Source organism: Gorilla gorilla, chromosome 5 (genome assembly GCF_029281585.2).
Source record: "Gorilla gorilla gorilla isolate KB3781 chromosome 5, NHGRI_mGorGor1-v2.1_pri, whole genome shotgun sequence".
Lineage (NCBI taxonomy): Eukaryota > Metazoa > Chordata > Mammalia > Primates > Hominidae > Gorilla > Gorilla gorilla.
This window is the reverse complement of record NC_073229.2, coordinates 52,327,312-52,343,999: the sequence shown is the minus strand read 5'-3', so window position 1 is coordinate 52,343,999 and position 16,688 is coordinate 52,327,312. Positions and strand designations below refer to the sequence as shown.

The following is a 16,688-nucleotide window of genomic DNA, read 5'->3' as shown; positions in this document are numbered from 1 at the left end:
GTTATAACCCTTGTTTGAAAAAATAATAGGGAAGTATTATAAGTAACTTGCTCACATTCACACAGCAAATTGAAGGTGGGCTGCAGGCTGGAACCCAGGGATCCAGTTTGAGTCTAATGTTCTAGACCACACTACAGTGAGGTTGCTGGCAAGTGAAGTTTGTTGGCTATTCTCTGAAGGTAGTTTATGCACTTAGTGTCAGGTCGTAGAGACCTCTTCGTTCATTTGTGGGAACTGCAAAAGAATGTGTGGCCGGTAAGAAGCAACACAGAGCAACCAAGGGACCTGTCCCAGTTGGCTGGCAGATTAGCACACTCTGTACCAGAAGGGACTTGCCAGGAGACTCTGGGCTTAATATTTTGATGATTCTCTTTTGAAAACCCAGAAGAGCCAGTAAAGTCCTCGCAGCCTTGCTGGTGTTTACATTGGCATGAATGTTGTGTGCATTTTTTAAATAGATTAAGCAAACATAACTATGTGCCTTAGAAAATGTCTTTTGTTGTTTGTAACATTACTATCTGACTGAGAATAAAAAGTATCTCCAGGAACTTTCCTTTTTGTACCTCAGTAGCTTCAAAGCTGTCCAGCTCCATTTTATTTGCTTTGGGCTCTGAGCATTGTTTGAGGTTGTTCTGATGCTGTGCACTCTTGTGGCTGAAGCAGAGCTAATGTTCCCAAGATTGCCAGCATGTTTTATTTTGGTTATAAGGGCCCATTCTCTTCCCCATACTCTGAATTCAGCATTTTAATTTCTGATGAAAGTTCTCAAAGTAGGACTCGTGAAATTTATAGGTTCAAACAGATAAAGTATAATTCAAAAGTGTAAGAATGGCTCCTGGTATAGATGCTCAGGTTTCAAATGACTTGTTCTCAGCTAAGTCTGCTTTAATTGTGTTCCAGCAGGACCAGAACAAAATGTAAGGTTAGGAACTGTTGTATCTCAGGATAAATGGGAGCTTCCTTAGAGCTGGGATGTTCCCCTGCAAAGGTTTGAGGGTCTTGAACTTTTTGCTGTGATTTCACTGCCTAAGGGCCAGTTAAAGCTGTTTGCTTTACACAGTCAATAATATTAACTGATATTATACAGTCAATAATACTGACTGATATTATTCAGTCAGTAATTGAGGTCTCCTGGGTGCTCAGCCACTAATCCCTATCTTCAAAGCATTTACTATCTGATAACATAGATGTGACCAATCCATAGGAAAGAATAAGAGCCAGTAAAGATGAAGTATGTTGAATTCTAGTTGACTTTTAAGTGATAATAGGAATTTGGGGACGGCCAAAGCAATAAGACTTGGAGTAATCAAGAAAGTGATCCCTTGATGGAGGATGGATTCAAACTGAATTGGAGGGAAGAAGAACCACATGCAGGAAGGCTCAGAGGCAACCACAGGCAGGGTGTGTTCACAGGACACTGGCCAGCTTGGCTGCGGTGAGTGAGGTGTGCTTAAAGAGGGTGGGGTGCATTTTGGAGGAAGACCTTTAAAAGCCAAGCAAAGGAGAGTTCACATTTAATATGAAAGGAGAGAGTGCCAGCAATGCTTTTGAGTAGGGGAGTGGCAAGACACAACCAAATATAGCTGAAAGGAACCAAGAAGGAGAGAGACAACTTACTCTCTTCCCTTAATCCACCAGCCATTATGCAAGCTGATGCCTGTCAATTAATTGTAAGACACACAGGGGAGATCATGGCTTGTAAGGAAAGGGTAGTTGACAGAAAGTTACAGGAGCTTGAATCGAAATTCTGAGAGAAAGCTGGACCAGCAGCCTTATCCTGTGTCCTAGCAGGGTGGCTACCTGACTAGGAACTTGAATAAGCTTCTCTCATGTTGTCCTCCCCAGTGAGACTGTTACTGGTTCTTTCTTCCTTTTTGGAAATCTCCTCTACCCTAGGAGATGACCATGAAAGAGTTCTGTATAACAGCATCCCACTTGGATTCTAGCACACTTGCTGTTACATCAGATCTTTGGAGCTAGAATTCTGAATAACAAATAGCTTTTTTCTGAAATCTTTACTAAACGGGGAAGTCAGATTCAGCTAGGATCCTCTACCTCCATGTAGAAACTTTGAATAATGTGTTTTCATTCACAGTTATGTTTGAGTTTTATTTTTCATGGTTTTTAAAAAATATGTAAGGGGAGTAGGGGGTGAGTGAAGGCTGTGGGAGTTGCCTTTTGCAATGGGGGACTTTGGTTGGACAGGAGGATGGATGACAGGGAGGATGTGTGGAGGGAGGAGGGTTGGAAGTATGGATGATAGAGGAAGGATGGAGGGATGAATGATGAAGGGTTGGATGAATGGGTGAAGGGAGGATAAATGGGTAGATGAGAAGTTCCTCAACAGGACTGTAGAGGTTAGTTAAGAGCAACAGAAAAACTATTACAGAGGCAGATATAACAAGTTGTTTTTACAGAGCTTTAAAAATACATTCAGCACACTAATAACTGAGTTAAATGTTTTGGCACAATCAGAAGGCCTGGTTGAACTGAGCTTGCCCTGTCATCAGCCCTTGAGTGTAAAAGTAGGGTTTTTTCCTATTCTTTGGCTGGTTCTCACGCTCATTCTCAGCCAGTACATCAAATACATCTTTGAATTTTGGGAAACTGTCACATGAAAGAGACTTGAACAGGCCAAGTGCGGTGGCTCACACCTGTAATCCCAGCACTTTTGGGAGGCTGAGGTGGGTGGATCACCTGAGGTCAGGAGTTCTAGACCAGCCTGGCCAACGTGGTGAAATCCCATCTCTACTAAAAATACAAAAACTAGCTGGGCATGGTGGTGCCTGTAGTCCTGGCTACTTGGGAGGCTGAGGCAGGAGAATTGCTTGAACCCAGGAGGTAGAGGTTACGGTGAGTCAGGATCACGCCTCTGCAGGAGAATCGCTTGAACCCAGGAGGTGGAGGTTGCAGTGAGTCGAGATCGCACCTGTGCACTCCAGCCTGGGCGACAGAGCGAGACCAATGTTAAATCATCTTACAGAAGTCCTTCTCTCGTGCTGACGGGTCCTGCTGTGCCACCAGCAAGCCTCCCGGAGTAGTCAGAAGGCGTTAAGGAAAGGGCCCTGGTTTGCACATTACTGAGAGAGTGCCCATTGCCCTGCTTATTACTCCAGTACAGACTTAATTTTATTTCTAGTTAATGAGAGACTAATGGGTTTGATCAGGGCCTAGTCAGTTTCTGGCCCCTGCCAGCCAGGCCAGGCCTGTGAGCAGGGCCTCACCACACAATGTTTGCAGTACAAATCAGGACAGGACTTAGTACTAAACCCTGTATTCTTCTGTGTTTGCATTCAGTGTACATAAGTGATACAAAAGGAGCACTAGGCGGAAGAAGCACTGACCAGGACTGACCCAGGAAATGAGGAAGAGGAGGGTCCTCATGGTGTTATCCGATAATGCCATCAGTATACACCAAGAGAGCATATTATTTCTCAGCCATACAACAAACTTGCTTGTCTTTTTATTAACCTGTGTGAACCTTCTTATTTATTTAAATCAAATCACAAATAAAAGCAAAATAAAGACAGGTATGTGAAAGTCCTGTGTTCTGGTAATTTATCTAAACAACAAGCTTTCGTATACAGAAAGAGTAATGCAAAAATCTCTCAATGAGACATCCTTTTTTCATTAGGAATTTCAGCCTTCTTTTTTTTCCTGGAATGTTAAAAAACGGCTGACTCACCAGTCAGTGTATTTCATAATTCATTCATTCATTTTACTCATACCTGAGTCTACTATGTGCAAGGCAGAAATAAGTATCAGGAACAGCTTCTGTCCTCATAGAAGGGCAGCCTACTCTTCTGATAGCACTGCCCTGCCTACTGATGAAAATAGGTGAATACAACTGAAATGGAACGATTGCCTGTTTTTTAGTACTTTGGCATACAGTTGATGTTTTCTATCAGTGACAGTTTTTTAGTACTCCTTTTTGGAAAGGTTATTTTGACTTCTGTGTAATTTTAGAAAGGACTCTAAGATATTGCAGGTTTACCCTCACATAAGATAAGTGATAACCACATCACTGGCTAGGAATGATTCTTGCTATTCGACAGACACAACTATAAATGATTCTGTAAAACAAATCAGAGAGACAGTTATTTTTAGGTTTGCTTTGAGGACAGGATTATAAGTACTAGATCTTAAATTTTCCTTTTAGGAGATTGATAAGGATGAGACTGAGCTCGTCTTTATGTCTGTAAATGTTCTCTAACAATATTTTAGGGCTGAGCACAGTGGCTCATGCCTGTAATTACAGCACTTAGCCAAAGTGGGAAGATGACTTGAGGCCAGTAGTTCAAGACCAGCCTGGGCAACATAGCGAGGACCGCCCCTCCCCTGCCCCCCACAACAAAATTTTTTTTTAATTTTAGGAAATTAGCCAGATAATGGCTTGCTTGCAGTAGTTATTATTGCATTGTGGAAATCCAGTTCAGGACTTGGCCCAACTACTATAATCAATCAGCTGGCCTAAGGCAAAAGTCTCTTCCCCAACACTGGTGAGCAGGAGGCGTTGCTGCCTTAGCTAATGACTGTGGAGCCTCTGCGCTTTAAGAAGGCTTGCCTGCTCTCTAGCCAGGTTGAACTTAGGTCCCCACGCTCATACCTATGATAGCTGGTCAGTGAAAGCTTAGGGAAAGCTGAGGCAAAACAAGCAACACCTCAGCCCCTATGGACCTGAACAGTTTCATATCCCCTAGCAGATGTGGGGCTGTTCAATGTAGCCTTTGGAAACCCATTTCTGTGTAAGTGGTGTATGCCCTGGGCAACTGGCCTTTAGACCTGGAGTGAGATACCAGAGTTTTTTTCTGGGTTTGAGTATTTATACCCTCCGTTAGCATGGATAAATCAGTCTTGCTGCTAGTCCCTATGTGATAGGACATGATTATTCCTAGAGAGGGGTGGCTTTCTGCATCAAGCTCACTGGCTTTTATAATCAGGATGATGGCTTCGATTTTTGCTTGGGTCCGAGTTGAATTCAGGGTTCTGTGGTACCATCTAATGCATATGCCCCTTGATCTGTTTTCCTTACTAGTAGTGGTACAAGTGTAAGAGAAGATATTTCATTGATTCCAGGTTAGCTAAAATATATGGCATCTGTTTTTACTACAGATAAAAGTTGAAGAGTTGCTAGGCCCCAGAAGAGAGTGAATGTTAACTGTATTGCCAAATCCTACTTTTAGGCTGGGATTGTCGTTGGCTACCAGAACCTGTTACACCAGGTCTTAGAACTCCAGTGGAATCTGAAATGTGGATGGGCCTCCCGTTTTGAAAGTACCTCCATCCAGAAGGTACCGCCATAGTCTTCCCGCTTGGCCTACTGCCATAGGACTCCCCAGACAAGCTGTTCTTGGAATCTCTGCCAGGCTTTTCCTCTGCAACTGGTGTTATGTTGCCTGTGTTCTATGATCCACATGAGACACTTATGATACTGTGTGTGGGGAGTCTAGATCGTAAAATAGCTTCCAAATAGAGTTGGTACCCTCTCTCTTCCTTGAAGTGATGGTAATTAATTTGGGGGTAAGAAAAATAGAGCTTGTTCATCAAACCATTTTTCTGTTCCAATTAAACAACAACAACTCTGATATGTAGTTCATTGGGTGAAAGAGAATTAGGTAGCTATTTTTCTTCATAAAAGGCATGGAACATCAGTAAATAGAGGATCAACAATAACCATAATCTAAACTAGTTAAATGCCACACTGAATGGTCTGAGGGCCAGGGCACTCAAAGGAAATCTGAAAATGCATATGTCTTTATTCCTGTTTCTTCCAATTGAATAGAACCTGCTTTATTTATCCGTTAAGTGGGAATATAAGCTTTTTGACAAAGTCATAAACTCCCTTCTTCAAGTATTCTAGACAAATCATAAGGCCAGTAGTTGCTTTATAAAGGCCCACATGAAGTGTGTAGAGCTTTGGACTGGAAAGCAGTTAAATTTAGGGTAAAGGGGTAAATATTTCATAGGAAGCAAATGCTGTTTGTTTTTTGAGTTTTCTTTTTTCTTTATTAAATTTATTATTTTTTTCCTAACCCTCAGAACCTGTGACTTTGTTTTATTTTTAAGAGAGAAGGTCTTACTCTGTCTCGCAGGCTGAAGTACAGTGGCACAATCATAGCTCACTGCAGCCTCGACCTCCTGGGCTCAAGTGATCCTCTGGCCTCAGCCTCCTGAGTATCTGGGACTACAGCCATGCGTCGCCATGTCCAACTAATTAAAAAAAAAAAAATTTGCGTGTGGAGATGGAGTCACACTGTGTTACCCATACTGATCTCCCAACTCCTCACCTCAAGCAGTTCTCCCGCCTGGGCCTCCCAAAGTGCTGGGATTATAGACATAAGCGACCGTACCTAGCCAGGTTTTCTTTTTGCTGTGCATTTTTTTTTCCTGCACAGAGACCTTTGAGCATTGTATTGGTTCTAAACCTTAAGGGAATTAAAGCTTTTGTTGCTTTCCTTGGGTAGTTCTAGATGAATGATTGTTGTTGGGAACTGCTGAGTCAGGGCAGCTTGTTTTAAGCTGCTTTATGTTCTATTAGGTTGGTGTAAAAGTTAACTGCATTTTTTGCCATTAAAAGTAATGGCAAAGGCCAGGCGCAGTGGCTCATGCCTGTAATCCCAGCACTTGACTCTGTCTTGAAAAAAATAAAAATAAAAAATAAAAATAATGGCAAAAACTGCAATTACTTTTGCGCGAACTTGATACCTCTGATATATGGGCCCCCCACCACCAGGCCTTGCAAAATGGAATCTGAGAGCCCTTTGCTGCCTCAGCGCACACTTGCTTGAGTGGGTGGATGCTGTGGCTGCTGAGATGGTTCATAGCTCGTCTGCTAGAGGCGTGGTTGGCTCGGGCTGACAGCCATGTGGCATTTTGGCAAATGCCAGTTGCTTCCCTCACCAGTGCTGCTCCCTTAATCAGGTTGCCTCACGTCTCTGAGCTTGGAGACCATGCTTGTCTCCTTGTATCTTTGTGAGGGCTAAAGAGAACATGTTAGGTGCTACTGCAGCACCTGGCACGTAGTGGATGCCCCATTGGTATTGGCCTGTCCATTCCGCAGATCATCTCCTGAGGATTTTTTGTTTAGTTTAGTGATACGACCAAGCAGCTAGAGATGTACTTCTGGTTTTGGGAGGCTTTACATGGAAAAACAAAAAGCAGGCATTGGGGAGGAAGCACACATCATGGTCCAGCGTGTTCGTGGTTTGTGTAGCTGCTTTTGATGTTGGCACATCTTGGTGTGTCTTTCTTATAAGGGGAAGCAAGACTGTGAAGCTTCTTCCACTCAGCCAACCAGCATAGAAAGTGCCTTTGGCAAGTTGGAATAAACCTTATCATGTGGCAAGGGAGAGCTAGCGTGGGAAGAAGGAATACTGCAGTCCATCAAATTTGGATTTGAATCTTGGCTCTGCCTCTTACCACGTGATTTTTTTAAAAAGCTTGAGACAGGATTGGCCAGGCGCAGTGGCTCACGCCTGTAATCCCAGCACTTTGGGAAGCCGAGATGGGCGGATCACGAGGTCAGGAGATCGAGACCATCCTGGCTAACATGATGAAACCCCGTCTCTACTAAAATTAGTCGGGCGTGTTGGCGGGCGCCTGTAGTGCCAGCTACTTGGGAGGCTGAGGCAGGAGAAAGGCGTGAACCTGGTAGGCGGAGCTTGCAGTGAACTGAGATTGCGCCACTGCACTCCAGCCTGGGCGACAGAGGGAAGCTCCATCTCCAAAAAAAAAATTGAGACAGGATTTCGCTCTGTTGCCCAGCCTGGAGTGGTGCAGTGGCGTAATCACGGCTTATTGCAGCTTCGACCTTCCAGGTTCAAGTGATCTTCCCACCTCAGCCTCCCAAGTAGCTGGGACCATAGACGTGTGCCACCATACCTGGCTAATTTTTTAAAAAAATTTTTATAGGGGTGGGTTCTGACTATGTTGTCCAGGCTAGTCTCGAGCTCCTGGGGTCAAGTGATCCTCCTGCCTTGGCCTTATGAGGTCCTGGGATTATAGGCGTGAGCCACCGCACTTGGCCTGATCACGTGACCTTGAACAAGTCTTATTCTCTGCAGTAAAATGGGTGTCAGTGAAATAGGTGTTATAATACTCACCTGGCTTTTAGGGAAGAGGTGAGAATTAAAGGCAATGTAGGATAAGCCCCTAGTACTGTGCCTGGGACCTAGGTGCTAAGTAAATAGTTGCTATTTCTGTGTTTTGCTGATACATGTGTTGTTAGCTAGCAGTAGCCTTACATCTGAAGTTAAGGTGCATAGAATGGCATATAAGGATCTTTAGCAGAGTGGTTGAGACATTTTTGTCAAGAAGGAAATAGGAAAGCTTTGTGACCTGGGTGGAGGAAGGTTGGCATTGACTGATCTACCATCTGAAAGATAGGGGAGTTATCTCTCTACCCTCCCCTCTCTTTGGATGATGTGATTCAGTGAGAAACTTAGCAACTTGAAATGTACTGATCTTTGGCCTGCCGAGGTTTTGTATGGCAAAGACCCTCAGGCCTTGTCTGTGGATTGGGGCTTCCTTGTGACTCACTGGGAACCATGAATCTTGCACTTGGTTTGGTTGTCAAGTTGCACTGCTATGTGTACCATCACTGACTATCTTCACTCTCTTCCAGGGGCTCCATGGGCCTTACCCCTTCGGCCAGTCTTAAACGGGTGTCAGCAAGAAGAAAAATTAACAAAAGACAGAAGGCCTGACTTTGGGGGGTTAGGGCAAGGGGTTCCTCTGGATTGCAGACCACATCGCACAGACCCCTGGCTCTGACCCCCTCTCATCCCGGAAGAAGAGGAAGAAGCAGAACAGACTAGTTTTGAGTAAACTCAGTATGCATGTGTGAATGCTGAATCACAGGAATGGTGTTGAGGCTACCAAGAAGAAATCCATGCAGCCACTTTGGGTTTTGTTATAGGCATCAGTCTAACAAGTCATTAGGTCACTCGGGAAGGGGGAAAAAGTTTAAAATGGGGGAAAAAAAGCCATCTTTTTAAACAAAAATTATTTTGCCTACAGAAAAGTTGTAGTTTTGAGCACATGTTAATTTTTTTCCCTCTTTCCCCACTTTTATTTTTTTAAATAAGGGATAACATATTCTTTATAGAATAGTGCTTGTTCTGGAAGAGATTCAGGTGAAAAGTTGGCGTGGCATGTTTGAGGACTCTGCGGATCAGTGCTACAGGAGTACATCTGCCCTGCCACATGACTCCAGAAGTCTCTGACCCCATTTGTTTTTAATGGCATCAGCCAATGAGTTATCACCCTTTTCCTCCTCTTTTCTCTTTAATCTTCTGTTGATTTACACCTTTGACATTTGTATTAGTCAACCCTGTGGCTTGTTAGCATCAGAACCTCTCTGAAGACCAAACTTCCCTGTGTGGCCAGCAGAGGAAGCCTTGAGGATAGATCTCAGGTGACGTGGGATTTTCTAAGCCTGAGAGATGTCCTTCTGCACACCCTTGTAACAATTAAAATTGCTTTTCTTCCATGTTTCTCTTGGCAGAGAGAAATGCCATCATGCTTACTGCTCTTTTGGATTCTTCATGCAGTGGCTTCCCATTTGCTCTGGGAACAGTGCCTCTGTGCTGGTTATATGTATGCACCACGTGTGCACACACGGGTGTTGGTGCAACTCGCCAGCAGGTGTGCAGCAGGCAAGCTTGAAGGTGGCCCATGCTTCTCTGTTGTCACACAACACCTTTCCCTGTTTCTCTTCAGTTGTCCTCTGATATTTTCACACCCTGTTAGTGGCGGCTGATCTGTAGAGGTATGAAAATACAGCCCCAAAGGGGGAATTTGTCATGGGGAAGGGCCAGCCACTGACTACTTGATCTTGGAGACCACATTTAGATGGAAATGAGAGGACCTCCACAGCCCCGCCTCCCTGCCAGGATGCTAGATTATTGGCTGGGAGGTGGGCAAGTGGCAGCCCAGCTGAAGCAAGAGGCTGATTGACTGGCTGCTCACTCAGGCAGGTGGCCTGCCCTGGCATCCTGTAGATTCTGAGCAGGTTGAGATGTGGGTATCTCCATGGGAAGCTTGAATCAGGCTAGAACAGCTGTCTGCCAAAGATACAAGAATATGCAAAGTCCCTCTTCTCACCCCCATCCTTCCCTCAAGTCTTAGTTGGTTTGAGAGCCAGGGATATGGATCCAGGGTGCTGTTGCAGGGTCACCTGCCTGTTACCACACCCCCATCCAGCTGGGTGGTGGGTGAAGGTGTGAGACAGGCAGGGAGACCAGGTAATGAGTGGCTGCAAGGAGTCATATAGCCTGGGTGTGGGTGAGGGTCTGCCTGCCTGTTTCTGTCTGGGTGTCTGAGTTCCAAAAAATGTGTGTTATTTGTTCCTCCTCATCCTCTTCTGAGACTGTTGTTTTTTTAGAGCTTGATTGTGGGAGAAAAGCTTGTGTGAAATTCCCTCTTCACCTCCCCACCCCCCAAAAAATAAAAGGGGGCATAAACTTTATTCCACTGGAGAAGCCCTGGGGGTGGGTGGAGCCAGCCTGCTGGGAAGCGTGGTGCAGCTGGGTCTGGGACTTCACTAGAGCTTACTCTGGAGCACCTATTTTCTGTGCACATGGGAGTGCTCCACTCCCTAGCAGAGCAGAGGGAAGTCTCTGCCAGGTACCCACGCCACAGGCCTCAGGATGGCTTTTTGTCTGAGGGCCTCATTAGGCCCGGACTGCTGCTGCTGGTACCAGTCTCCTGAGACACTGCCTCCCTGGAGCCCATGCATGCCCAGCTGTTCTTACTGCTTAGTAGCCTTGAAGCAGCACATCTCCACTGTCCCTGGCAGGATTGTGGGAGGCTTCACAACCCCTGCTTTCCTGACTTCCTCATCTGCCCAACACTGGGTGCCCCTTCCCAGTTTCCCAGCAGGGGCTTCATGGGCCACCGTCAGTGGGTCTGGGCCTGCCAGAGTTGTCTTGCTCTTCCTCTTGCTTCTGGGCAACCACACTTGGCAAGTTAAATGTCCCAAGCACCTTGTCTCCCTTCCCAAGAACAAACCATTTCTGTGCACATCCTTGGAGGCGAGGTGAGCTCCTTGCAGAGGGCCAGAGTAAGTGCAAGTCATGGAGTGCAGGCAGAGGGGTCCATGGCTTCCCCAGCCCAGGGAGGGTATCAGTATCATTCATTCTCTCTCCCCTCACTGGTATGGGTTCAGAGCAATGCCCAGGGCCCCTCTCTGCTCCCCTGCCTAGTGGGGTGGTAGTGGCTACCTCTCAGCCCCAATAGTCCCTGCTTCTCTTAGAATCTTCACCAAGTGGCAGGCCACCTCTGGGCAGGACCACCTGCGTCTGGCACCCAGGAGGTGAGGCAGACACCATGGTTAGGTGATAGGGTCTGAACCCAGTTGGGGAGACAGAGGGGTTCAGACTTGGGAAGAATCTGTCAGTGTGCATGGAGTGAGGTGTGTGTGTGTGGATGGATGTGCACGTGTGCATGCCTTTTTTCTTTTTGCCATGAGGACAGTTGAATTTGGGGCATTTTTCTACAAGAAGCAGTCAGCCTTCTCTCCCCCGTAAGGACTGGCTGTAACCTTAAGCCCATCAAAGTTACTTCCAGCCTGGAGAGAACCTCACCAAACAGCTGGTGTGGCCTGAGGGTGGCCATGGTGGGAAATGGGCATGAGAATAAATACCTCCCCAAATTCAATCTGAGCCCAGCAGGAGAGGATGGTAGGGTTGCCAGGGCTCAGAAGTGCAAGCTGATTACTCACCCCACCCCGCCTCGCCGCACCTTTCCTTTGTTTCCTTGGGTGAATGCAGGAGCAGCAGTGGCTGCCCTTCCCACCTGGACAGTGGTGTGTGTAGAAAGCCAACTGGATGTTTGTGGTGGGGCCTCATGGTGCCTAGGAGGAGATAAAGATGAGGAGGTTTTTCCTTATTGTATAAATGAATATTTGTATGATTAAATTAACACACACACCAAAAAAAAAAGCTGTTTTCATGTGTGTTGGTGAGTTTTATTGCACCCTCAAGCCTCCTGTAAACTTGTGTGGTCCCATAATGGCTCTGTGATGTGTACTGTTTGGTCTCTGGGCCTTTCCCTTTTGCAGATGGGAAAACTGAGACCCTGAGGTTCATTATATGTTTGGGAAATTAGTCCTGGGTTTATAATGGGGTCTCCTGCCCTTTCTGGTGCCCAGTGACCAGGAAGGTAAGGAAACTGCCTCCAAATGACCTGTATCTCCAGCACAAAGAAAATCAGCCAAGTTAGCTGATCAGCCAGCAAGCATTGTTTGGTTCCCTGCCCCAAGGGCCTGCATGCAAGACTCTTCTTTCTCAGGGAGCAGCCTGATACAGAGCCCAGAGTGAAAGAGCCTGGGAGACTGGCCCACAGACCCCTGGGGTGAGTGCCCTCACCGGTGACAGTGTACCTGCATGGTGCTTCTTTCCAGGTGCCCACAGCTGTTTGTTCTCTGCAGGGGAGCCCACCCCCCACTTCACCTGGGTCTTCTTCTGGCAGCTTCAGACCCACTCCTAGGCCTTCCCCAACACCCCCACTGCTGAACAGTTATTTGCTTGGCAGAATCTGTTTGTCTTTGGGGCTGTAACCTGTCAAGGAGTCACCAGGCCCTGGGAGAAAGGAGCTAGTTTGATGGTAGCTCCTGGCCTGAGCCATTCCCACGGGGGCTGGGTGACAGGGAGGGGGCTCTCAGCTGAGTCTGGGAGATGGCAGGGAAGCAATTGCAGTGGTCCGGGCCCAGCCCTTCTGGCAGAGCAAACAGGCACTCTCAAGTCTCCTCTGTGCCTCAGCTCAGGTTGTATCTGGGTGCTTCCCACCCTGTTCCTGAGAAGGCCCCTCCCTCAGGCCCTTCTCACGCAGGTTCCTGAGAAGGCCACCTGCTTGCTGTGACCCAACCATTTCCCCGACATCACCTGGTGCCCAGCCCTGTCTGATTGCCAAGAGAACAGGCACTGAGGGCACTCATGGCAGCCCCAGATTTGGGAAATGGGGAAGGAACAGGCAAGACTGCTGAGAGATAGGAGAGAATATATGTGAGTTTGGTGGTCAAGGGTGTTCAGAGAATGGATTCTGGCCAGTGAGCATGACTGACTGAAGATGTATTAGTATAGAAACCAGAACCTGAAACTTAAAAAATACATATATATATATATATATCCTTTTTAGCCCTTAGTTCTGAGACACTGTGATCTGGGGAAATGCTTTCCAATCTTGAATGTGTGAAAATGTGGATTCTGATTTAACAGGTCTTAGGGAAGGGAGCAAGATGCTGCATTTCTAGCAAGCTCCCATGGATGCTGCTGGTCCTCCAAACACACGGGAGGTCCAACCCCCACCCCACCCCCCAGAATCCACCCAGGCTGTGGGACGTTAGCCAGGGGTGTGTTGGCCAGGCCCACTAGGACTTGAAGGAGCCAAAGTCACCGGGAACAGTGTTGTTTAAAATGTGGGCAGTGGTTCCCCAGCATTTCCCAGGGTTGATTCAGGCTGTGATTTTTGGCTTAACCATGATTTCTGGTGTGCTGCCCTTCTGTCACAAACAACAAATGTCTGAGTATCCACTGTAATTGTGGCAATATTGCCTGACCGTTATTGGCCAATTCCTATTCAACAATTTATTTATATGAATCACCTCATTTAATCCACAGCCGTCCAGATGAGGCAGTCAAGAGCAGATAAGCCTGGTGCTCAGTTTGTGAGCAACTGACACCTCTAAGTGTCTGGACTCCTTACAAGTGGCAGTAAAGCTGCTTTGGGGAGCATGGAGTAGGAGACCTTAACTTAGTCCAAGGCTGTCTGGGAGACTTCTCTGAGGAAATGACACTGAAGCTGAGACCTAAAGAATGGGAGGATGGGACAGGGCTGGAGGAAACAGCCTGCAGGAAGATGGGAGAGGGCAGTGTACTGGAGAGGCTGAAAGGAGATCAGTGCCTCAGGGAATAGGGGCTTCCCAGTTACTGCCCCAGCCTGGCCTGGGAGAGCTCTGCCACCCTTGCCTCTTGGCACTTAGTTAATTCATTCACTTATTGAACATCATTTATGTGCTAGGCACTATTCCAGGTGCTTGGGATATAGCAGTAACCAAAAAAGAAAAACCCCTGCCATCATGGAGCTGTGTTCTAGTTGTAGTAGACAGACAAGGAACACAAATATAGTGTGTCAGGACATGACAGGTACTATGGAGAAAAAGGATAGGAGTTCTGATGAGGAAGAGAGGATAACTATTTGATACGGGACAGTCGGGGAAGCCTTAACTAACACGCAGAGACTAAGCCTTGTGAATACCTCGAGTGGGAACGAACCTCCAGGCAGAGTGCAGCGGGTGCAGAGGTCCTGGGTAGGGGCAGGAGATGAGGTCAGAGCGCTGAAGAGGTCAGATTATGTGGGGCTTTGAGGTGACTGAAGTGGCCTTGGCTTTCACCCTGGGTGAGATGGGAGCCATTGCAGGTTTGCGAGCAGAGGGAGGAACACATCTGGAATCCCCCTAGCTGCCGTGTTGAGGATAAACTGTAGAGGAAAGGGTAGATGCAGATAAACTAGTAAGGTGGTTCCTGGGGAGTGACAGCGAAGGATGTGAGAAGTGGTTGGATCCTCGTTACATTCTGAAAGTGGAGCCAACAGTATTTGCTGATGGGTTAGATGTAGAGGATGAGCAGAGAGAGAGAAACAACCCCTGAGATTTGGGCCCAAGCAACTAAGATCTACTTACTAGATTGACAAGTTACTGTTAGCTAAGAGGCAGGACCACGTGGGGAGCAGACTTGAGGGGAGAAATCAGGAATTCTTTTTGGACTTGTTCAGTGTGAGATGCTCAGCAGGCATCCAAGGAAGGGGCTAGGCTGGGCTGGCAGCGTGGATATACAAGGCTGCAGCTCAGGGGCGGGGTGGGGGAGTCCTCAGAGGGAGATGGAATTTAAAGCCTCAGCACTGGTTGAGGTTATCAAAGGAGTGAAACGTTGGACCTTATCTGTTGCTCCCTCAAAACCTACTTTTTGCCCCAACTCCTTCTGCAAGGATCTCTGACCAAGAAGACCCCTCCTCAGACTCAGAGCTCTGTTGGCTGCAGTTGACCTCTCTTCTGTCCTTTTCCTTAGACTCTTTTGCCCCCACCCACTCCCTGCTGGTCACAGCAGACGGTTATAGAGTAGATGAGGGAATGGATGGTGTCCAGGCCAGGGATGACACCACCCAGGAACCAGGCTGCAAGCGCATGGAGGAGTGGAACTAGAGCCCCAGTAGGGCCTAGTTTAATTCCTGTGGTCCTTCCTCCCAAGATCCAGTCTGGGGCTCTGGAGCCAAATCCTAGAAATTCCTCCTGCTGGGCTGTGAGGGAGAAGCCTGAGAAAAGAGGGGGACTGTGTCTGCCTTGGGGCCTAAGAAAAGAAGCCCTGCAGGGGCCATGTTCACCTGCACCAAGCCCCAGCCCTGGTCAACAATCGAGTCACCCTGGATCCCTGATGGGCTGGGGTGCCACGGTTCAGTGCCTCTGAGCAGCCAAGGCATCCCCCTCTGCACCCTATTCCCACCTCAGTCATGGGACAGTGGGACACAGCAAGGGCCAAGGAGGAATTTCAGCTGAGCTGTGAGGAAATCCTTGTCTCAGGCTGTGGCTGCCCTGAGCCACGTTGTGGGAGCATGAGTGGTCCTTGGGGTGCTAGGAACATGGCCGCCTCAGCTGGTGTGGGGGTGTGTTTATGGCCAGCAGAGGGCACCATGGGGCCCAGGCCTCACCTGAAAAGGATGAACACTGCCCTGGCCTGGCCTCCCCTGCAAGGGTTTCCCAAATTCCTGCTCCTCAAGGACAAGTGTTGCCTCTGCCCTCCACCCAGGTGGGTGAGCTGCAGTTTGAATCTAGGCTGTACTGCTTACCAGTCATGTGACTGTGGTCAGTTTATGTAGGCTTCAGAACCTCAATGTCCTAATCTGTAAAATGAGGATAGTTTCTACCCCAGAAGTATCATAAGAATTAAAACCATCATGTAAATGTTTAGCATCATATACCTGGTACATGGTAAGTATCCAGTATGGGGTGACCATTGTTATATTATGACCTGCCAGAGATGTCAAGGCCTGGGCCCCCAAAGAGAGGGGACTGGGACATTGGGCATTTGGGAGGCAGAATCAAAAAAATCTGTAGCCTGTTCAGGGGTCTCTCTCCGGACCACAGCTCTTATCTGAGGCAGACCCTTGCTTTATGAATATTTCTTGGTTTGGGGTGGGAGTTGGGATACAGGGATGCAGGAAAGGAGCATCCTGGAAGAGGGTCGAGGAGATCTGATTTACTCTTAAGGAGAGGAGGCTGCACTCAGCAACGGCATGCAGTGGGCTGTCAATACATGCTTGCTGAATGAACAAGAGACTGGGGGCCTGCCTTCTGCAGTACTGGCCTGATTTCTGGAGGTGGACACTGCCCACCCCAGCTCAAATGGCTCAGCTCAGACCCCAGATAGTGTCAGGGGCTCCTGGAGAGGGGTGGAGGTCACAGATGCACCTGTGGATAAAAATGATAGCCCAACCGGGTGTGGTGGCTCACACCTGTAATCCCAGCACTTTGGGAGGCTGAGGCAGGCAGATCACGAGGTCAGGAGATCGAGACCGTCCTGGCTAACACGGTGAAACCCCGTCTCTACTAAAAAGCAAAAAATTAGCTGGGCATGGTGGCGGGGGCCTGTAGTCCCACCTATTCGGGAGGCTGAGGCAGGAGAATGGCGTGAACC

The 16,688-nt window shown here is 47.5% G+C and overlaps 1 protein-coding gene across 3 annotated transcripts in view; it reads left to right on the top strand.

The window, feature by feature from the left end:
- The window catches only part of ILRUN (inflammation and lipid regulator with UBA-like and NBR1-like domains), a 111,616-nt gene extending 99,674 nt beyond the window's left edge, over positions 1-11,942 (top strand). For 2 of the 3 annotated variants that reach the window (XM_004043858.5, XM_004043857.5), the window contains one exon: positions 8,624-11,942. In XM_004043858.5, the coding sequence (XP_004043906.1) occupies positions 8,624-8,659 (36 nt within the window). In that variant the 3' untranslated portion in view covers positions 8,660-11,942. Of the gene's footprint in view, positions 1-3,297; positions 3,541-8,623 lie in introns of those variants that run through there. The other variant, XM_019029688.4, reaches the window with a different exon arrangement.
- The last annotated feature ends 4,746 nt before the right edge of the window (positions 11,943-16,688 follow it).